The sequence below is a fragment of the Psilocybe cubensis genome, chromosome 12 (genome assembly GCF_017499595.1).
Source record: "Psilocybe cubensis strain MGC-MH-2018 chromosome 12, whole genome shotgun sequence".
NCBI classification, from domain to species: domain Eukaryota; kingdom Fungi; phylum Basidiomycota; class Agaricomycetes; order Agaricales; family Agrocybaceae; genus Psilocybe; species Psilocybe cubensis.
The window spans coordinates 1,655,831-1,678,965 of record NC_063010.1 but is presented as its reverse complement, the minus strand read 5'-3'; the positions used below and the strand labels follow the sequence as shown (position 1 = coordinate 1,678,965).

General features: G+C 46.4%; 2 protein-coding genes across 2 annotated transcripts; one reads left to right on the top strand and one right to left on the bottom strand.

Annotated features, from left to right (window-relative positions):
* Positions 1-5,318: 5,318 nt before the first annotated feature.
* Positions 5,319-10,917, bottom strand: JR316_0012503 (uncharacterized protein; the record flags this gene model as incomplete). Its single annotated transcript, XM_047898128.1, has 16 exons — positions 5,319-5,868; positions 5,955-5,980; positions 6,063-6,103; positions 6,197-6,223; positions 6,330-6,374; positions 6,442-6,480; positions 6,560-6,658; positions 7,272-7,326; positions 8,100-8,176; positions 9,013-9,045; positions 10,015-10,111; positions 10,165-10,197; positions 10,254-10,301; positions 10,355-10,587; positions 10,762-10,827; positions 10,899-10,917. The coding sequence occupies 16 exons, from the start codon at positions 10,915-10,917 to the stop codon at positions 5,319-5,321; spliced, it is 1,488 nt and encodes a 495-aa protein (XP_047743017.1).
* Positions 10,918-13,865: 2,948 nt separating this feature from the next.
* JR316_0012502 (Valine--tRNA ligase, mitochondrial) lies at positions 13,866-18,373 on the top strand (the record flags this gene model as incomplete). Its single annotated transcript, XM_047898127.1, has 18 exons — positions 13,866-13,980; positions 14,047-14,217; positions 14,284-14,689; positions 14,747-14,828; positions 14,891-15,010; positions 15,067-15,181; positions 15,256-15,344; positions 15,454-15,779; positions 15,846-15,927; positions 15,988-16,338; positions 16,407-16,785; positions 16,847-16,974; positions 17,032-17,187; positions 17,279-17,482; positions 17,550-17,661; positions 17,720-17,898; positions 17,967-18,116; positions 18,305-18,373. The coding sequence occupies 18 exons, from the start codon at positions 13,866-13,868 to the stop codon at positions 18,371-18,373; spliced, it is 3,234 nt and encodes a 1,077-aa protein (XP_047743016.1).
* Positions 18,374-23,135: the final 4,762 nt, after the last annotated feature.

Here is a 23,135-nt window from a genome sequence, read left to right as displayed (position 1 = left end):
CCAATAGCAATGAGCCCTGGTAAATTGGGTGAATAATGCAGCGACGCGAAAAGCAGGGAGATCGTACATGTTATGATGATATAATAAACTTTACAGGTCTGTCGAAAATGATGAGGGGTAATGGACGGATATTTCTAGAGGAGACCCTTACCGCCGGGGAGGAGGTAGAGAAATTTACTGTGAAAGGGGAAGTATCATGAGCGGTTTGTGAATGAAAGGAAAGGTTCTTCACGCACAGTATAGACCCATGAAAGTATCGATAAATGGGATATATCGATTGGCGAAAAAGAGGAATGTCCCGAATTTCCATGGCTGTAGCCACATGTAGTTGACCTAGGGGCACACATAGGGGGATTAGATTAGAGTGCACATAGGACGCATTTAACTGTACGCACCTCATTGCTGAATGTGATGATATAGTCGTACACCTTTCCCCACTAGCTTCAATACAAGAGATGCGATAAGCCAAAAGGAGGCGCACCAGGATCATAGACGACGCAGTCAGCGAATGAGAGGAGAGGATGTACTCAGTGCTCTACAATAAAAATCGTAATCAGATTCAACGAATTGCCTTGAACAATTGAGGTAACGCACCCATAAATACATGTCAATGAGCGGAGCCTACTGGCGGTGTTACAGCATTTGCGGATCGAGGTAGTAATTAGGCAAGTACGCACCTGCACTCGAAGCAGCCAGTCGACGAGGGGAGATGCGGATCCAGGAGCGAACCAGCGTCGATAAACTGCACACCAAAGTACCCGAGTGAAGTGGTGGACCAGCAGGCTTCAGAGAGACATGAAGGAACAAAGCAAAGTTCTCAAGGGAGTGAACAGTCGGTCGGAGTCTTCAGCAAAGCGGTGGTGAGGGGAGAAAAAGGTCCTGGCGGCACGACCCTGAGCTCAGGTCATGCGCATGACCCTTTTCGGACCTGGACTTCTCCCCAAATTGCATTGGTTGCCTAGATGATATGTCCGTTGGGCTAATTTGACGTTGCGGAAGCAGTCGTATGAACATGTATTTCTCCACAACGTAACATAATCCCATTACGTCCTTCTGAAATAACGACACGCATTGTTCAGAGCGTGTCATCTTCGAACACAACCTTCAAAACGGGTTTTCACCAAAGGATTCGCGGAGAAAAATACAATTCGGAATCCAGGTACTCGTGGTTAGGATCAAAATTGGGGAGGAGCAATTTGCAATGTGATTTCAGGCGAATCATTGAGCAATTTCGTGCCAAGAGCTCTGACTCTAAGTTTTGATGGATTATCCCGTTCGTTCTATTTTAGGACGGATCACTTCCATAATTGGATCCAATCTTCACCCAAAACATGAAAAGACTTATTTTACCTCCGTCTATTCGTTTCCGGCCAATCAAACCTTAGCCCAGCGTTCTTGACCTTACTTGACTCATCGCGACTAAGGTTACAACTCTCGAAGTTGCCCACGCTTTCTCTAAATAACCTCTTTCTCATGGTCCAAGCCGTAATGGACATTCTTAACTCGGTACTTTAAAGCTTAAGATAACGACTTTTAGCGACCTTTAGCAGAGTCGTCGGTATTCATGATCTATTCAAGTTTTGAGCTTGTATACCAAATAGTTGCGCCGCCAAGTTGTATCTGGGATACCCATTCACCGATAGATCCCAATTATTCAGGGCGTTCACTCGATCAAGCATTCAGCCACCATCAAAAATTTCCCCTTCATTTGTTGTGTATATATTACATCCCAAGACTCGCATTGCCACGGCCGTTAGACAACGGTGTCGGCCAGACTTCTCGAATCTCAAGTTAGAATCCAAATATAATGAGTGCTGACACTATGAAAATTGAAATGACACAATATGTCCGTATTAATTGAAATCGTGTGTTGTTAAGCTTTCTTTTCATCTGTGATGATCTGAGTTATACTACTGTAGACCTCTTAGAGAGTCTTGAACTCTGCTTTTGAGTGCTTGATGGCTGCAATTATTGACTGGGTGTGCTCATCCACGAGAAAGACAGATTTTTCCGTGCCTTTGAACGAGCCATTGTTCTCTAAATTTGTAAGTACGCAAAAAGACCCGGTACGTAAAGTTCTGTTATCTCCAGGGTCTTTAATATTCGGCGGTTCATTGAGTCGGTGGGAAGCATCCATGGTAGCAAGACGACTGTTCAGACTCCACCAAAGTTATTTTTAAAACAATGGAGATGGTTTTTGCGCCCTGTTACGAGTGTCGGGACCTAGTAAGTTTTGAGCTAGCTTTATATAGCAAGTTTCAGGTTTTCTAGCCTAAGGGCGTCCCGCTTCCGAACCTTGTTGACAGCCGTTCAGCGATTGGGATGGGCATCGCGATGTTGCTCGGTCCCCTCTGTGCACCCTCCTGCCCTTCTCGCCCCACCGACGCATTGGCGCTCTAGAGAGTGAGCTTTACTGCCATTCTATCACTTGCATTTTCTTCGGACCGATGTCGCGATTTGTGGAATGATGATGGACGGAGTTACCTGCATAAATGGCGCATCCGCCGACGCATCACATCGAGGCCTCCAACTTTAAATACATGTCTCCTACTAAGTCCGAGTCATTCCCTTCTACTTTTTCTCACTGCTGGGAAGAAATTGGATGTGTGAGTCTTGAGACCTTGGTACACACACCCAACGGGGTTGTGTGTATATATGCACATGTAGGCGTGCTCCAGAGCTCCAGCCCGTGTAAATCAGAGAATATGATGCACTCGATTATCGCGCCCGAAAGGTAAATCCGTGCGTGTGTGTATTCTTCAATGTTTTTCAGAGATGGGGAGAAACCCTGGGTAAGCACCCAGCGTAACATTAATCAATTGACTATATTTTGACTCGAGCTCAGGCGTCGTTTTGGCCCTTAAATTGGGCGGCGGCGCGGTGGGTCTACATGGCGTTTTTCATCTATGCGAAGGCGTATATTAGAGAGCAGTAGGCTAAGGCAGCAACCAGAACCTACATACATATATACACATTTACTTAGCTAGTTGACTCAAAGTGCTTCTAGCTGGGCAATGGCTGCCTGTCGCCTGTTGCTTGAAATGGTGCTGGGCAACAATGCGCGCGGCGTGGCCGCAGCAACGCATCAAACCCCTGTTCCGGGTTCCGTCGGAGAGAACGTGGCGGTAAGCGAGCCGCGGCAGCACCTGTGGAGCGCCAATGCGAGTGGGAAAGACAAAACGTGTATGTGGTGTTTAGGATGGCCTGTACAAGACCCTGGATCGGTGGGCTAAATTTTTAATTGCACAACATTGGTGTCATCTTTTGCTAAGTTCGTTTTTTTTATATGCGTTGGTTGCGCAGGCGTTCACTTCCTTGCGGTGTAGCGGTGGATTTCAATAATCAATATTGTATCCATTATAGGCGGTGCAATTCTATGCCAGACCATCGCTCCAGCTCTAGTGGAATCTAGAATATATAGGAAAGTCACTTCTTAAATATAACATCAATTTATTTAATTTCCGAACCCACTGCTACTAGCACTGTTACCTAGCTGGCTAATGGCTTTACTGGATCGTGCGCATAAACCATGCACGACAGGCGGTCCAGATTCCAGACATACATACTTACGCGCATTGAAATTTTCTGACTTGACGATCAAGCATCAATGCGCTCTCAAACCCAAATTGCTTTCCAAGTTAGACGCGCGCCTCGAGGCTCGGTCTCAACGCCGCGCTTCCACGTGTACGCTACGTAATGACAAACTTTAAATCTTTAGAAAAAAGCGATTTAAAAGGCAAAGGCAAAGAACAGCAGAATTTTTCACCTGTCCGTCAATGTACCGCGCTTCGAAAATGTTACGCGGGACGGCGTTTACGTTGCACGTTGAATTCGAGACTCGAGTTCGAATTACAGTTTGCGTTCAATTCATCCTATCTGTACCATCCATGATCTACTCATCTACCCATGGTCCCATCTACCCATCCATCCTATATAAATGAAAGAGCGAACGAGACGCATGTCAATGGTCATTATTGCAGTTTCACAGTTTCACTCGGACTGAGCTACTGAGCTAACTAAGGCACCTTCGTGATTTGAATCCGTTCCAGTTTCATGCTAATCAGGACTGAGTCGATTCCAGTCGGCACTTAGACTGAAGACTTGGAGAGTCGAGTGTTGGTTTAGTGTGGCAGCTTTGAAATCGATTCGTTGTCCGATGAATAAAATCATACGTTGGTTCGATTGAGTAAAATAAAAACCGCGGTTACTCGAAACTAACAAATAACCAACTAAAAAAAATATGACGGCGAATGTCGAAGTTTGAAGCTCGAAAAAGACGAAACAAGACGAAAGGAAGCAAGAAAACGAAACGAAACGAAACGAAACAAGAAAACGAAACAAAAAAGGAGGAAAACGAGAAAACGAGAAAACGAGACAAAGGGCTACATTGTGTTCTGGTTCAGGCGTAGATATACAATTATTGGTGGTTATACAAGGGCGCGCTGTGCGCTGTGCGGGAGAGCGGGAGCGGTGGGTGGTGGGCGGCGGGCGGCGGGCGGCGGGTAGGATGGTTGGTTGATAGGTTGGTAGGTGCGTGAGTAGCAGCGTAGGCGGTGGTTGTGGTGGTAATAGTAGGATGGTGGTAGTGGTAAAGACGGAAGCGACTGGGTATGGATGCGAAGGCAAAGGCGAGCGCGAGCGCGAATGCAAAGGCCGCCCGTCGAAAAAGAAGGATATACTATGGGGTTAGGTTGATAGAGTAATAGGTAAATGATCGTCGACGGTCGTGTCGTATTTGGGAGAGAACAAAGGAACGAACGGTGAAAGGCAGTAGGAACAAGGAAATGAGAAAAGGAGAGGAGGGAATAAGGGAACGAGGAAAAGACGGAGGAAGAAATGAGGGTATGAGGGAAACAAGTAGGGTGTAAGGAAGGTAAGGAAGGAAAGGAAGGAAAGGCGAGTCCGTGGGATGGAGTGGAGAGTGTAGTGGGTGAGATCAAAGCGAATATGTTCCATGTTTGCAGTCCGTAGTCCGTAGTCCGTTGGAGGCAATGGGGCGGAGGTGATGATGGGTATAATACATAATTTTGCAGCTGCATCCGCGGCGTCGCTTCGTTCGTTCGTTCGTCTCATCTAGTCTAGTCTAGTCTAGATCAGCGCAGGATGTGGGAGGAGCGGAGACCATATATTTGTGTTTGTGCTTCCGTTTACATGTGCGTTTCCGTTTCCGTTTCCGTTTGCGTTTGCGTTTGTGTGTGTGTGTGTGTGTGTGTTCCATGCTGTATATGCCTTTTCTCCAATTTTCCGTATTTTTTTGGTGGCAGTTTTGCTTTTGCTGGATGTTCCTATACTTGCTTGTCCCATCAATTTCATTCAATTCACCTACCCAGCCGTATCTCATGCACCGTTCCCGTCCCTCCACTCCCACCTCCACCTCCACCTCCGCCTCCCTCTACACTCACACTCACACTCAATCTTCCTCCTAATCCGGCTCCTCCTTCTCCTCCTCCTCGCGCACCTACACTCGCTCTCCCCCCTCCACCACCCCGCCCATCCCGATCCCGATCCTCCTCCTCATCCTGATCATACTCATGATCCGGCACACTCGTCATAGTCACAAACGTGTCCAAAATCGTCGACAACACAACCCCACTATCCACCTCCTCCTCCCCCCCTCCGCCCCGTTTCCCCCGCGACGGCCAGCGCCATCTCCCGCGCCGTCGCTTGCCGTGTTTATAGTTGTGGCTGTTCCTGGGTGCGCCGCTGGTGGATATGGATATGGATAGAGAGGATGGGTCGGCGGGGTCGGCGGGGTCGGCGGCGGAGAGGGCGGCGGAGAGGGCGGGGGAGGTGTGTGTGCGTTTTTGGACGCTGAAGATGAGGAAGATGACGCGGTTGCAGAGCATGGAGTGTAGTGCGCGTTGTGGGCTGTTTTATGGATGCGAAACCGCAACGAAACAATGAGATGGACATGGGTCAGAAAGGTAACAAAAGAAAGAGGAGAAATTACGCACTCGGTGAATGTAGTCTTCAACGATGGCTATAAGACAGACACAAACATGAAAATGTCAATAACAACACCACAACCAACGAGCCACAAAAGATAAAAGACGTATACGCACGCTGGCGAATATAGGATAGAGCAGGTTGATCATTGTTAATACTGTAATATACTTCACGTTAGCAAGGTCTTCCAGCGAAGAGAAAGACCATGACGACGACACCGCAGATCGGGACGCGGAAGAGGTGTACGTACTCAACAGGTATATATAAAACAAAAATCCTGCAAAAAAATATTCAATCAGGATCAAGTTCTCGCTTTATTTGCATCGCGCCGCGCAAAGCAAGGCAATGCAACGCATCACTGAAAGGTAAAGCAAGACACATACCGCGTTTATAAAGCTGATGCACCCATGGCGAATTCGACTGCCGCACTATTGTCATATGGGAGTCAGCGTGTCTGGTACGACAATGCAAGCGAGAGATGGAAATGGGACTGACGGTGCGATACAGCGCGGATACCCGTAAGAAGTACAATAGCTGCGTGCGATTTCGATTAGTATACGGGCGCGTTTACGACTTTCGAATTTCGAGCAAGCAGGAGTAGACAGACACGTACTAGTCTCCGAAATCAACACGGCAATGAACGTCACGATGATCATCCGATTGGACGTTTTGAGCACGCAGCCGAAGAAGTGGTCTGGGTTTCCTTCGCCGACTGGTTTGTGTGTTTTTGGTTTTGTGTGTTTTGTGGGTGCGTGTGGGTGTGGGTGCGTGTATTTTAGGGTGTGGGTGCGTGTGCGTGTGCGTGTGCGTGTGGATGTGTGTGGGAATTTTTTCGGTGTTTTTGTGGACGTGGGATGTGGGCGTGTATGGTGATAGCGGCGATGGAGATGCAGATGGAGAGCGAGATGGAGAGGGGGGCGAAAACGCGATCGATGGCATGGCAAGTGCAAGTTTACCATGGAAGGCAAAGGCGAGATGCAAGATGCGAGATGCGAGTTAAAAAAACAATATAAAAAACAGAAAGAGACAGCGTTAGTATCTCATCTTTTTGGTATTCCAAGATAGAAGATAGAAGATAGAAGATCGAAAATCGAAGACGGAGGACGGAGGATCCGAGACTTGAAACTCAAGAGAAACGAAACTCAAGAGACTCGAAACTCAAGAGTAACTCGAGAGAAAAGAGAAAAAAACGAAGGAACAAAAAACAAAAAAGGACCAAAAAAAAAAAACGATACCGAGACCGAGAACAAGAACAAGAACAAGAACGAGAACGAGAACGAGAACGAGAACAAGAACAAGAACAAGAACAAGAATTAGAGACGCACATTTCAGCGAGTTGAGGTAGAGCTTGGCTGTGACGATGCACGTTGTGGATGTGCACTGCGTGGGGCGGGGCGCGGTGGGTTGGGATTGGGATTTCAGTTGGGCGTTGGGCAGGGCAGGGCGGGGCGGGGAGGGGCGCGAAGGGGGTAGACAGGAAGGAGAAAGGAGAAAAGAGGAAAAGAGGACAATCAGTAACACTTCTCAACACATCTATATCTATCCACAAAAAACAAAAGACAAAACACGACACCAGCATCCACAGAAAAAGAACGCATACTCATGCGCATATCCATGAGGGAACAGGAAACCTATCCCACAAAAAAAAACGGTCCCTGTCCACATTATCACCCAGGCACCTAAGCGCCCAAGCGCTCAAGCACGTAATACCTGATATCCTCCTTCTGTTCTCTTCATCTTCTCCTCCATCCATCCTTCCTTCCTTCCTTCCTTCCTTCCTTCCTTCCCAACCTCACAGCAAAAAAGAAAAAAAAACAAAAAACAAAAACAAAAACCCAAAACCCAAAAAAAGCACAAAAACCCCCCAAAACAACCCCCCCAAAAAAACCCTCACAAAAACCCTCACAAAAAACCCCCAAAAAAACACACAAAAACCCAAAACCCAAAACCCAAAAAAACGCACAAAAACCCTGACAAAAAACCCAAACCCAAAACCCCCCCAAAAAACCCAAACCCAAAAAACCCAAACCCAAAAAACCCAAACCCAAAAAACCCCCAAAAACCCGCCAAAACCCAAACCAAACCAAAAAAAAAAAACCCCAAAAAAAACACACAGTAAAAAAAAAACACATAAAAAACAAGGAAACACTCACAGCGCCAACAACAGCAAGAATGACCGACACGCGCGTGTTGCGCTCCCAGATGGCGATTGTGCGGAGGGTTAGGATGCCTGTATTTGAGGTTTAGTTTGGATTTCGGGTTGGAGTTTGGGGTTTTGGGTTTGGGTTTGGGTTTGGGTTTAAGTTTTGGGTGGGTGTGTGGATGTGTGCGGAGGGAGGGGGTGGATGTTTTAGGCGGTTAGTCGGTGGGAGGAAGGCAGTGTGGAGTTGGAAGGGAAAGGGAAAATGAGGAAGGGAGGAACGAGTTAGTTAGTTAGCTTTGCGGATGAAAGAGAGGAAGGAAGAAAGGAAGGAAGAAAAGTAGAGGTGTAAAAGCGCAAAAGTGCAAAAGTGCAAAAGTGAAGTGTGGATGGAGTAGCGTAGAACAAAAAATGTATATGGGTATGTGTGTGCGTGGGTATGGGTGGGTGAGAAATCGTGGATAAAAAGGGTAAGCAGGCGTCTATGGGCGCGAGCGCGTGCGTGCGTGCGTGTATATGCATGCATATAGGTGCGTGTGTGGGTGCATATAGACGCGTGTGTATGTGCATATAGACGCGTGTGTGGGAAACGGCGTGAAACGATGTGAAAGGCGCGTATGCGGGTGGAAGATGGGGATATATGAACATGAAAGTTTTGGATGGGGTGGAAGAGTGGGTAGGAGAGCGAGAGAGTGTGTGTACGTGATGTGTGGATGTGTGGATATGCAAAGGCAGACGAGAGAGCGGACGAGAAAGTAGAAAGTAGAAGAGAAAAAAAGAAATTTGGAAAAGGGTCGTTATGACAGAAACCCAAACCCATAAACCCACGAAGAAAACCCAAACGCACGACCAAAACCAAAAACCCAAACAAAAAAAAAAACAGAGAAACGAAAAAGCGCGCGAAAGTCTAAAGATTTAAAGCTTACCTTGCGTGATGAGAATCCCAGCCGTGTTGAACCCTGCATAGCATAGTTATAAGTCGCGTTGCATTGCGCGTTGGGTTGCGTTACATTGGTCGTGGAGGTTAGGTTATGTTCGAGTCGTCATTATAGATAGCGAGGCAGGCGGGTGCATTGGCGTATAGGCGTATAGGCGCGGTGGTATTTTTGGATTGAGTACGACGCGATGCGGCGTGTTGTCGAATGTAGAATGTGGAGATGGCGAAGGCGATAGCAATTCGAATTGGAATTGGACAAAAACAAACGAGAGGAAACGAGGAGACGGCGTATCGGAAAAGGGAATCGCGAATTAGGATCGATAATGATAATTTGTATTTGGCATTTTTTTGCATATTGGTGATTTGAAATTGGAGTTGGAGGGTGCGGATGTCGGCGCGGATATGGATGTGGGAGGTGTAGTGTGGTGTGGGCGATAACGAATTGAGGATTGAGGAAAGGAAAGGGAAGGAGAGAAAGAAAAGTTAGTAAGGTCAAGCAATGGTCGAGGTGAATTGGGTTGGTTGACGAAGAGGAAGATGGAAGGAATAACTTGGAAGGGACATGAGACATGGAACATGGGACACGCGAAGGTGAACGGAGATGGGGGTGGATATCGATACGCATACGGGGATGACAACGTGGATAATATGACGATGGAAAATGTGGATGGAAGGATGGAAACGTGGATGGAAGATGGAATATGGGGATGGAAATATGGGGACGCACATGTGATTAGGGAGTACTGCCGGAGACACGCCTTTGGGGCGGGGCGGGGTGCCGTGTTCAGTGGGTGGGGTGGAGGAATAGTGGAGGGATGAGCGTTTGTCGGTCTGATAGACGCGAAGAGGCTTACCTCGGGAGAAAGCATCACTTTTAGCGCTGCAAGCCATACCACACCATACCATTCAATTCAGTCGAAGAAAGCAGATGGATAGATAAAGAGCAAGAACAAGTCAGCCACACATCACAGCGAGCAAAAAGCGTGCGCACCATGCAGGCTCAGCGTCAGATCGATGAAAGGCAGGTACCGGTTGAGCACGAAGAGGTAGGTCCCGATGGAGCGCGGGCGCGACCAGACATACGCCACCTGTGCTATGGTGAGCTTGGGAGGTATCTTTGTGTATATGCGTGTGGGCCTACCTCGCGGTCGAGCGTGCAGATGTAGTCATAGATCTATGTATACACAGGCAGTCAGAGGATGGGATGTGGGAGAGAGAAGAGAGACGGACGTAGATGGCGAGTGTGGCGGTGACGGTGGCGTGTTTGAAGAAGATTTGCTGTGATGGGTGGGTATGTGTGTGTTGTTTTCATGTAGGAGGGCAGGACATACGGTGCTCCATGGGACCTCTTTGGCGCGGGCAAACACCTCGACGGACGTGAGCGTGTCGGCCATCGGCGCTGCGTATCCCCCTCGGTCCTCTCTTCTCTTCTCTTCTACACTCTTCTTGTTCTTGTTCTCCCGCTCGTTGTAGTTGTTGTAGTTGTCGTTTTCGTGGTTATCCTCGTGCTCGTGCTCGTGTCGTAGTGTAATGCAATGAAATATAATGTGTATCGGCGGATAGACTATAGTAATAGGTCAACGAGCCCCGCGACGCATAAGCCTTTTTTTTCTTCTTTTTTTTTTTGGGAAATTCGAGAATATTGGGAATTTGGAATTTGAAAATGGAATATGGGCCCCGTTCGATTTGTCCGTTGAGCCGCTTGGAAACTTGGAACTTGGAAGGGGGTATGATATACTTGGACCGGCATCTTTTTGCTTGTCCTTCCTTCCTTCCTTATCCTTATCCTTATCCTTGTCGTATCCTTGTTATCCTCGTGCGGTGCGACTGAACACATCTGGAACTGCGACTGAGATTATCCTGGGATGTCCATACTCATAGGGTATACGTACATGACAACCTATGACAGCCCGTTTAGTTTAACGTTTAGCCTTCGCTCGGACTTGTCACTCCTTTGCTCCTTTCTCCTTTTTTTATCTCCTTTTTCTTTGTCCTCGTGCTTCGAATTCCTCGTGCGATGCACCGTACACTGATTCTTGAGTGACGAGTCTTGACCGTTGCGTACCGCATATCCAACTTACTCACATCCATCATGATATGATGACTTGTCGCAATATTAAATAAAACACACAAACAACGCCAACACGGTATGTAGGACATTTGACCCCCTCCTTCCTTCCTTCCTTCAGGCTTCCATTCGGAATCGGATTTGGGCATGGCGGAACAGACCACGTTATATACGCGATAGTCTATAGAAGCAGATTGTGTCAGCGTCACTTTAGGTCTCAGTGTCAGTAGGTATGTCAGGGTCAGAGGGTCAGAGGGTCAGAGAGGGTCAGAGAGGGTCAGAGGGTCAGGGTCCACGAGTCTTTATGGGTATGAGGATAGGGATGGGGAGGTTGTAGATGTGACTTTGTAGCTTCTTGCAGCTGCGTGTCCGCCCGTGCGCTCGTCGCGAGAACCTCTTACTTACTACGTACTTGTATATACTTAATTATACATAAATGTTTATAAATGGGTCACGTTGGTATTTTTGAGCACGGTTTCTTTTCTGATGTAACGCGCTAGATATGGCGGATGCGCAGGCGGATGGGGACTGGGGACTGGGGGTGAGCAGTGAGAGTGCCGTCTCATCCTGCTTTGTCCCATGCTATCCAATGCTATGCTATGCTATCCAATCCAAAACAACCCAACCCAATCCTTTCCTTTCCTGTCCTGTCCTGTCCTACTTCACCTGAAAATTTCACAATGAGATTACGGGCGTGCTATATCTATATCCACTTTCCACTTTCCACAGCTACAGCTATATAGCCGGTATATACTATACCCGCTATTCGCTATGTACCAGCTACCTACTACATAGCTACTACATAGCTATTAGCTACTAGCTACTAGATGCTAGATGCCAGCTGCCAGTGCTAGATGTTAGATGCCAGATACTACGTAGATCATAAAGACCCCGCCCGCCTTGCCCCGCCCCGCGCACGCTCGCCCACGCGACATCCGAGTCCGAATTCCGAATCCCGAGTCCAAATCTCAAGTTCTCTCAAGACCACCAGTCTATTTTCTGGCACACCCACCTAAGCACACCCACACCCACCCCCGATACACCTCCCGATACACCACACATCGCACATCGCACGAGATCGCACGCCGGGCGGGCCGGCGCTTTTTGCTGTGCCACGTGGCGGAGGCCATGGTGGTGGATTCGGAGGTGGTGAAAATGGTGAAAATGGTGGAAATGGTGGAAATGGTGAAAGTGTTTCAATGAATGAAAATGGAATGGGTGATGGGCAGTGATGGGTGATGGGAACGGGTGATGGGAATGGGTGATGATTCTTGATTTTCTTGGTTCTTGAGTTCTTGGGTTCTAGTTTCTTGAATGGAATGTGGATTGTGGGATGAGGAATGTGAGAGGACAGTGGGAGAACGCGAGTTGTGAAGACAGTCAGGTAAGAAGTTCTCAGAGAGTCAGGGAGATAAGATGTTCTCTGAGAGTCAGAGTGTCGGAGTGTCAGAGTGTCAGAGACGTAAACTTAGAGACTCGGTGGCAGAGAGTCAGAGAAACTTGGAGACGCGGACACTTGGAGACTCGGAGACTCGGAGACTCGGAGACAGAAGGAGACTTGGAAACAGAAGGAGACTTGGAGACAGAAGGAGACTTGGAGACAGGAGGAGACTTGGAGATAGAAGGAGACTCGGAGACCGTGATACAGACTCGGAAATGAAGGCTTCTTTTCTCCGTGCAAGTTCCTGTGTCGAGTGTTATCTGTGCGGAGTGCTAGGATTAGTTCACTGATAATACCAGATGGGTATGGTTAGTGAGGTACTTGATAGAAAACATCAAAAGCGAAACGGGGAATTCGAAGATTGTAAAATAGGAAATTCGTTTCATCTGAGTATTCGACCAAGTCGAAAATTCTGTGAGACCTCATCTCGCTCTCGAGCAGGGTTATATGGGTTCGGTTCGCACCTGTTTTGTGAAAGGGAAGGGAACGGGTAGGTATGGAGTGTGTTGGGAATAGTGGAGAGTAGGTGTGAGTGCCATGCTCATGCTTCACGCGTCGCGTGGTCAGCAGAGGTATGAGCGTGATGGTGTGTGTGGCTGGTGTTGGTGTTGCTCTTGGTTTGGCGGTGGATTGGGAGTCACTGTCAAGCTTTGAGTTGAGGTTTTGGATGAGTTGAAGGCGAGGGTCATGTTCGCGGTTATGGTTTCAAAGTCAACGTCTTTAATTTCAGAGCTAGCCTCGCGCGCGCTCATGATCTTGATGGTGCGTCTCTGGGGGGGAAGGGATAAGAGAGGTAGAGAGGACGGCTATGTACCTTGGGACATATGTGAATGTATACCTGGACGGCTGGATTTGGGCGGATTATAGATCTGCCGACGCTGTTTGTATGAGGTGACAGACTTGAGGTTGTGAGCTAAATTCAGAGGTAGATGTGCAAGCGCAGGATGGATATAGTCGAGGTACTAGTGAGAAACCGTTCGAGAAACCGGCGAAAGTCAAGTCAAGCCCAATAATGACAGGATAGAGGCTGGCTAGGTAAGATGCATTGGTTAATGTTTTCTAAAAGCGCGCATGTAAAGACGTGTCTGGTCTCATAGAGGGGTACGATGAGCGTCAAGGTTTGTGTGGATAGATTAGATTAGATGATCAGCCTCCCACCTGATTAAGGCAACTCGGTACGATCGGCGAAATCCGATCGATTCCTCTTCTTTGAAGCAAAATCTGTATGCTCGTGCTGCATCGAGTCAGATTCAGATTTCTCTCTCTCCACTATCGATACCTATCATCTGGAACTGGAATTGGAACTAGATCGGTTTCTGCTGTGAAAAAAGTTATGTCGGATTCTGCTGTGACGCCTGCGTCTGCACCTGCACCTGCGCCTCCAGCTGAGGCTGCTGCTGCCCCGATCGACCCTAACAATGTGCGCGATCCGAATTCGAAGAGTGCTGGTATGTCCTTGGTTTTTTGTGTACATGTTTTTTTTTGTTAGGCTGGTTGGTTGATTGGGTGTATAGCGAAGAAGGAGGCGAAGAGGTTAGAGAAGGAGGCGAAGCTTGCGGCAAAGGCGGCCAAGGCTCCCGCTGCGCCAGCAAAGCCCAAAGGCGAGAAGAAGGAAAAGGAAAAAGAGAAGGAGAAGGAGGTTGAGCAGCCGTTTGTGAATACAACACCCAAAGGCGAAAAAAAAGGTCAGTCCCTCGTCGGTGACTCGACCTGGTTCAAATCTAAATATATATATAACATTTTTTTTGCAGATTTGTCGCAGCCTATGGCGGCGGGGTACAACCCCCTCGCAGTCGAGGCGGCATGGTACGACTGGTGGTCCGCGCAAGGCTTCTTCAAACCCGAATACGTGCTCCCCACCACCCCCCTCGCACCAGGGGCGCCCGACACGCGCGACACGTTCGTGATCCCCGCGCCGCCGCCCAACGTCACCGGCTCGCTGCACATCGGGCACGGGCTGACGGTTGCCATCCAGGACGGGCTCGTGCGCTGGAACCGCATGCGCGGGCGCAGGACGCTCTTCGCGCCGGGCTTTGACCATGCGGGCATCTCGACGCAGAGTGTCGTGGAGAAGAGGCTGTTGAAGAAGGAGGGCAAGACGAGGCATGATCTCGGACGCGAGAGGTTTTTGGAGACTGTTATGGATTGGAAGAATGAGTGAGTTTGTGCTGTGCTGCTTTTTCTTTGGGATTGGTTTAATTGGGGAGTTTGTAGGTATCAGGGAAGAATTACGAATCAGCTTCATAGACTTGGGGGAAGTTATGATTGGGACAGGGTCGCGTTTACTATGGACGAGGTGCGTGTTTCCTTCGTCATAACTGTTCTTCATTGCTTACATTCAGCACATGGTGTGGATAGAACCTGAGCAAAGCCGTTATCGAGACTTTCTGCAGACTTCACGAAGACGGCATCATCTACCGCGCCAACCGCCTCGTGAACTGGTGTGTAAAGCTCAACACGACACTCTCAAATCTCGAGGTATGTTCTCGTTCATATTATTGCCACCACCCGCTTATACCTCCCAACTTGCCAAGGTCGACCAAAAGGAATTGGAGGGCCGCACGCTGTTGAATGTCCCCGGATACGACCCGAAGGAAAAGTTCGAGTTTGGTGTGCTGACGAGTTTCGCGTATGAGATTGAGGGTAGCGGTAAGTTTTTGGTTTCGATGTGCCATGTTGTCGAGTTTTGTGTTGGATGTTGATGAGTGGGTGTGTGCTTGTAGATGAGCGCATCGTGATTGCTACGACGCGTCCTGAGACTATGCTTGGTGATACCGCTATCGCTGTGCACCCCGATGACACGCGATACAAGGTATGGACTCTTATTTTCTGGTTTTGAATTTTGACTGATTACTCCTCTTCCTCTCACATAATTTAAAATTTAACCTATTCACAAATGACACTCTTACAACAACACACAGCACCTGCACGGCAAATTCGTCAAGCACCCTTTCATCCCCACCCGGCGCATCCCCATCATCGCCGACACACTCGCCGATATGGAGTTCGGCACGGGTGCAGTCAAAATCACGCCCGCGCACGACCCGAACGACTACGAAGTCGGCAAGCGCCACAACCTCGAGTTCGTGAACATCCTCAACGACGACGGCACCATCAACGCGAATGGCGGCAGCGCCTTTGCGGGCATGAAGCGCTTCCATGCGCGTGTGGAGGTTGTGAAGAGGCTTAAGGACCTCGGGCTGTATGTTGAGCAGAAGGATAATAAGATGCAGATTCCTGTGTGCAGGTGCGTTGGTTTTGTCTGGTTTTGTTTGGTTGGGAGGGGTGGTTGATGGTGGTGTGTGGTATATAGCAAGTCTGGGGATATTATTGAGCCTATGCTTAAGCCTCAGTGGTGGGTCAACTGCCAGCCTTTGGCTGACGAGGCTATCAAGGTGCGTTCCACTTCCAAGTCGACTATGCGTCGCTAATGCTCTTTTTTTTTGAACATCAAGCGCACCCGCGCCGGCGAGCTGATTATCAACCCCAAACAATCCGAAAACGAGTGGTACCGCTGGCTCGAGAACATCCAGGACTGGTGCATATCGCGCCAGCTGTGGTGGGGCCACCGTTGCCCCGCGTACTTTGTGCGCTTCGCGGACGGGCTGAACCCGGATGGAAAGACGGCGCAGGACCAGAGCGACGGTGCGAGCTGGGTCGTGGGCAGGACGAGGGAGGAGGCGGAGGCGCGTGCGAGGGAGATTGCGAAGGGGCGAGAGTTTGTTTTGGAGCAGGATGAGGATGTGTTGGATACGTGGTTCAGCTCGGGCTTGTGGCCTTTCTCGATCATGGGTTGGCCGCAGAAGGTGCGTTGTGGTTGTTTGTTTTTTTTTGTCAGGTCGGTTTTAGTAATGGGGTAAATTTTCTTGTGTAGACGCTTGACCTTGAGAGGTTTTACCCCTCTAGTTTGTTGGAGACTGGATGGGACATTTTGTTCTTCTGGGTTGCGCGCATGGTCATGCTCGGCGCGTACCTCACCAACTCGATGCCGTTCAAAGAGGTGTACTGCCACGCCATGATCCGCGATGCGCACGGGAGGAAGATGTCCAAGTCGCTGGGGAATGTCATCGACCCCATCGATGTTATCCAGGGACTGGGGCTCGAGGAGCTGCATAAGAAGTTAGAGGAGGGAAATTTGGATGAGAAGGAGGTGGCGAAGGCCAAGGCGGGGCAGAAGAAGGACTTCCCGAGGGGTATTCCCCAGTGCGGGACGGACGCGCTGAGGTTTGCGCTTTGTGCTTATTCCGGTGGAGGTGAGTCTGGCGGGGTGGGTGGGTGAGTGTGAACGATGGCTGATTTGTTGGTTCGCGATAGGACGTGATATCAACTTGGAGATTCTGCGTGTGGAGGGTTACAGGAAGTTCTGTAATAAGATCTTCAACGCGACCAAGTTTGCGATGTTGAAGCTCGATGAAGAGTTCGTGCCTCAGCCTTCGCTCAAGGTGTGTTTCTGTGTTAGATTTTTATCTTGTTGTATATTTATATTGCTTGTCTTGTAGCCCACTGGAAACGAGAGTCTCGTTGAAAAATGGATTTTGCACAAGTTGAATGTTGCTGCTAAGGAGATCAACGCGCAGCTTGAGGAGAGGAACTTTATGTCCGCCACAAACGCCGTGTACAACTTCTGGTTGTACGAGCTGTGCGATGTGTACATCGTGCGTCCCAGATTGTTTTTTATATGCGCATATATTCTAACATTCTCCTTATTTTCTGTGTTTTTTTTTTTTTTTTTTCAAAATCACACAGGAAGCAATGAAGCCCATGACAGACGAATCTGCGCCCGCTGCGACCCGCAAGTCCGCTCAGCAGACTCTGTACACCTGCTTGGACAGCGGGTTGAGGCTGCTGCACCCCTTCATGCCGTTCGTCACCGAGGAGCTGTGGCAGCGTCTCCCTCGCATGCCGAACGATCCTACACCTTCGATTATGGTGGCCCAATTCCCTGTGAACGTGCGTTTGTCTTTTTCTTTGGGGTCTCATTTTAAGGGATTGATGTTTTAATTTGTGTGTATTGTAGGATGATGCGTTTGTGTTTGAGGAGGCTGAGAAGCAGTTTGATCTTGTGTTCTCGACGCTCAAGGCTGCGCGATCGTTGGCGGCTTCGTATACCCTCCAGAGCGATATTCAATGTATGTTTATTGGTTCTTTCTTTTTCGCCATCACTCGCTGATCTAACTTTTTATGTAGTCTTCATTCAAGTCAAGTCCGAAGAGGAGGAAGCCTTGTTCACCCCCCAGACAGCGACAATCGTTGCTCTCTCCAAGGGATGCAAGAGTGCCAAGGTTGTGAGGGACGCCGCGGACATCCCAGCCGGCTGTGGAAGTGCAGTCGTTACGCCTTCTATCATCGTTCACGTTCTCGTTCGGGTGAGTATAATGCCTTGCATTCACTTATTTGTTCACGGATGATACTAATTGATATCGTGATATTCAAGGGTCTTGTGGATCTGGACAACGAAATTGCCAAGTGCGACAAGAAACTTGATCTTGCAAAGATGAATCTGCAAAAGGTCGTCAAACTCGAGTCGCAGCCTGAGTATAAGGAGACCGTACCTGCGAACGTGCGCGCTGCCAACACAGACAAGGTGGGTTGTTGTTTTTTGTATTCAGTTTTCTGTAGTCCGCCTTTGCATACACAATGTGTATTGCATGACCTGCGGTGGCGGGTGCTTTTGTGTTTGTTTTTGTGCACGCACTTTTTCTTCTTTTATGGTATTTGTTGGTTACAGGATTGGATATGGTGCTAACTGGCTTGCCTTTTTTTTATCTATAGCGCAAAACACTGGAAGCGGAAATTGCAACTTTGGAAACAAGCAGGAATATGTTTGCGCAATTGAAGTAATTTGAATAGAAATATGTCGGAATAAAATTTCCATGACCTTTAGGTCATAGTGGGTTTTTTAAGGCATTCGAAAAAATGGCCCGAGACTGGTGTTTGTGGGGGAAAATAAAAAAATAAAGAAAAAGAAAAAGGAGAAGGAAAGGGAGAAAAAGAGGGGGGATTTTCGTACCATATCCCAATACCCCCAGTCAGTGGTGGGCGGTCAGCCCATGGATGACGGTCATAAAAGTTACGGTTAGCATCAAAGTCAGAGACGGTTAGTGCAGGGGGCACCCACCGGAGCTTACCGAGAAAACAACCCCTCCCTTGAGCGGCAAACCCTGATGGTCACAGTAATGTCACCATTACTGATCTGTGTGGAGAGGTCTCAAAAGAGAGGAAGGACCTAGTGTAGGCGTATCTAACACAGCTTAACATATTATGGATCCTAAACTATGTCGTATTTCTCATGGATCCTCAACAAGCAGGACTAATGTCTTCATTATATACCTCTTTTACTAGGTCACACTGCCATCATGTTGTGGTGATTGCCCCCACGGCAACACAGCCACTCCCTTGACCTCAAGAGGGGTTGTTTTCTCGGTAAGCTCCGGTGGGTGCCCCCTGGGTTAGTGACTGTTTATAGCGGTCATTACGTTACCCATTCGGCTGTCAATGCTGACTCAGTGCCATCAGTGCTATTTTCCAAAAGTGAACCACGGCATCACAGTTGATATTTTTTTAGTTTGCTTGTATTATATAATCTATTATATAATCTATCTTGCTACTACTGAGCCAGTCCGATTCCCCTGAGAAAATACCTTTTATGGTATAGTTGGTCAGGTCATGGTCATTGTTAGGGAATCGATGAAAGTCCTCTCACTCACAATAGTCACATAATTAGTCAAAGAAAGGTCATGAAAGGAAAGGGCATGTTCACTAGTGAGTACCTTAATTATCAAGACAATTTGGCCAATGACAAGAATGGCTGAGAAGGATCTGGAATATTTAGTTAATAAGTAGTATTTAAGTAAGCAAATGTACACTAGTTAGAATCATCAATTTTACAGTATTTTACCACAAATCAACCTCAAGAGTTATTACTCAAAGAACCACTTGGATTCATACACAGTTAGGCTGTGTATAAAAGTTGTATAGATTATATTTGTACAGCTTTCAAGTATCAAACCTATAGCCTACGTCTATTTTCAAATTTAGGACCTGAATATATTGTACCGTTATCTTCATTTTTCACACGTTCAAAACAGTCATGGTCATAATGGTTACTGATGGGAACGTAACTGCTTCTGACTTCGCTAACAGTTATCTGACTGGCACATCACTAGTCAGAACTGGGTTTCAATATGCGTCTGACTCCGGTTGGACTAGGCTTGAAACCAAATAGATTACTATGTCCATGCGTCCGCCGGACAGACTCACGTGACTACCTTGTCACATTGCGTCTCAATGTACATTGTGCGTGCTCTCATGCACTTTGTATGTATACTCAACATCCCTAACCCCTACACCCAACCCTAAACTAACTAACTAATTAATCCAACCCCAAGAAATAAAACAAACTGCTCAAATATGGCAAGCACTAGAGTGGTGAGATTGAAACTAAAAATTCCACCACTGACTATTCCACTATTTCAGTGGTAAAAATCATATACACTATTCCAGCACTTGAGTGATATAAGATACATTCAAAATCTTACTACCCCAGTAGTATAGGAATTATATAAGTAGTAATAATTACTATTCTTAGCATTGTATTTATTCTATATGATACACAATTATGACCACTGCAGTGGTAGAATATAATAAGTCAATTTCAGCACTGAAGTGGTAAACTCCAACATATTAATTTCACCACTTCAGTGCTGATATAAGCTTGCTACATTCCACCACTAGAGTGGTCATACTTACATGCAGTACTTGATCACTAGAGTGATTAAATTTACATGTTGGATTTGACCACTTCAGTGGTAAAATCTAACATGTCAATTTCACCACCGCGGTAGTCACACAGGTCAGGTGCTATCTGCCGGATATTATGATTATAATAATCTATTCTATCTACTAGGCTTGTACACCAGTCGTTTCTGACTCAGCATATTTTGAGCTCCACTTGGTTTCATTAGAAATAGCTGGGCCAAATGGTTTGGTTTTGGCAGAGTCACGCTTTGTCATGTTGGACTTAGTAAAATTCGAACAACTACATCACCAACTATCCCATGTCATACTCAATTGCGTGACCTTGTAAAAATGAATTTTATTATAAAAGAAACCTATTTAAATGATTCTGTAGACAACTTTTTTTAAGTTGTGGAAGGTTGTTAAGACAAATTGTGTTTTTTTTACTAAGTCCGAGTCACAAAATGAGGATTTCCTCAAATCCAAACTGTTTGTCCCAGGCCTTCTGTGAATCTCTCTCTTTTTGCACTCCAATCAATATTTGATGATATAAATAAAGACAACATTTGTACAAATATATCACTCAGTACCTGCCTTATTTAGAAAAAAGATAAGATTCATAGAAGTCCTGGCTTGCAAAACTACAGTTAGATGCAAAATATCTTGCATTTGAAAATCATAGCTAGAATCTAATCAAATTTTGTGGAAATATCCAAGTCAATGTAAAATAAGTCAGACACAGCTTCCAAACCTCATCAAACTCTAGATTCTGACCCAACTGCATCAAATCTAAGTTACTTGATGCCGCACGGCTGCATTTCTAAACATGCCATCTGACTGCAAAACACCAGACCCAAAAAATAAGAATGATGTTATCCTTCCTCTAATGATAATCTTTCTAATATCCATACCATAGTATTCCAGCCCACTGATAATAACAACAACCACTATGTATACCTTGTATGCCAGGATAGTGCTGGCATTCTTTTGGAAAACTGTAGTTGCCATTTTACAACTGCAAAGCACCTCACAGTGGATGAATTCAATGCCCAAAATTTCTTGTTGCTAGTGTCTGTCTCACTGTCTTTCTTAGAAACAATGATTAAAGAAAATGCAATTTGAGCACTTCTTACAGCAGCAGCCGGAATATTTCCTCAAGACATTTACCCTTCCAACCACTCATTTCTTTTCCAGACTCACAATATCAATTATAAAGTCAATGATGGCAACTTGGATGTGTTTGCATCTCCTGTCACTAGTATCAACTGGGGCCTGCACAAAGTTTTTGAGAACACTTGCTTAGACCTTTCTCTAGAGCAAGAACTTTTAGCTCACTTTAGTTAAGCTACTCTTGACTATCTTAACAACATGAATCTCAGCAACTTTGAGGAGGGTCTAATGTATGACAGTAACAATGAAAATACCATAAATGGCAAGTTCTTTGAGTTATTCTGGCTATTTGCTCACATTTGCTTTGTAGACAGTGACTTAGATGTTGAAACAGAGCAGTTGCATTTAAAAAAATGTGCCCGTGGTGGCACAGATAATCCTGCAATGCTTTGCAATTGGTATCCCTAGCAAGACCATATTGTAAGTATTCCAACACCTCTTTTGGTCACAAAACTAAGAAAATATAGTCATATTCTCTAGATATTCTTGCCCACCTTCCTTGATCCGCTTTTTCTTGAAAGCAACTTGACTTGTTTTTCTAGCTATTAAGGGTCAACAACATCAACTATGTACTAAGTCCTTGAGCCATTAAAATGGCCAATACTGTGATTCAAAAGCTGTGTGGTATTTGGACAATTGAATATAATGGGAGATTGGGAAACCAGTATTATACCAACTCATTGGAGAATATTATTTCTCAGGTATATGGCCTTTTAACATTTACATCAACTTTCTAAAAACATCAATGGATACTAGGAAATAGCAAACCCAAAAGTTCAGTCTCATCTTTACTTTTATCCAGAAAATATTGGAGTTCATCTCAGTAAGACCCAACAGGTATCTGTATGGCTTAACAAACTTGCGCCTGAAGATGCTACTCCTATAATTTGAGTTCAAAACAAAGACTACTTTATATTCAAACCGGCAATGCTCAAAGATGGAAGATGTATAGTTTTTTTTGGTGGTTTATTCATAACAGAAATATATTGGCAAAATCATGGGCTTTAGAACAAGTTGCAAAAGAGTGGATTGTTTGCAAAGACTGCACTGTAGAGATTGCAGAAGCACAGCTATTGAAAAACTTTCCATGTCTCTGTTTAGACCATGCTTTGTATGGGGTGCCATACCCGTCTTGCATTTGTGGTTGGTTTTTTCTTGATACTTATTTCTTTATTTATTAACATGTATATATATTAGGGATTAGGCTATCTATAGTAGAATTGGCAGCTTGTCTTGCCAAGTAGATGCATATCAACCCGGTTCTTGGAAATCTCTTGCAAAAATATGCCCAAGGTCACCATATTGTAGCTCTACCTCTATGGATGTATTGTGATGATATATTGGGCAAGCAATCTAAAAAATGGAATAAGCATAATAGTTTTCTGTTTATCCTAGCAGGCCTTCCTCAAACACATGCTGCAAAAGAATACAATATATACTTTTTATGCACATCCAACATTGCAATTCTATTAAAGATGATGGATAGGATTGTAGAGCAGGTCAAGTACATATTATTTAATATTGGTTATATTGCACAGAATAATTAACTTTTTATTAGAGCTGCCCAAAACAATGGAGTATGGGCATGGGATTGCATATTTAAGAAGCCAGTTTTTGTGGTTCCCCACATTCTATCATTTTTAGGAAATAATCCAATGCATAGCAAATTTGCATGCCATCTTGGTCTTTGAGGCAA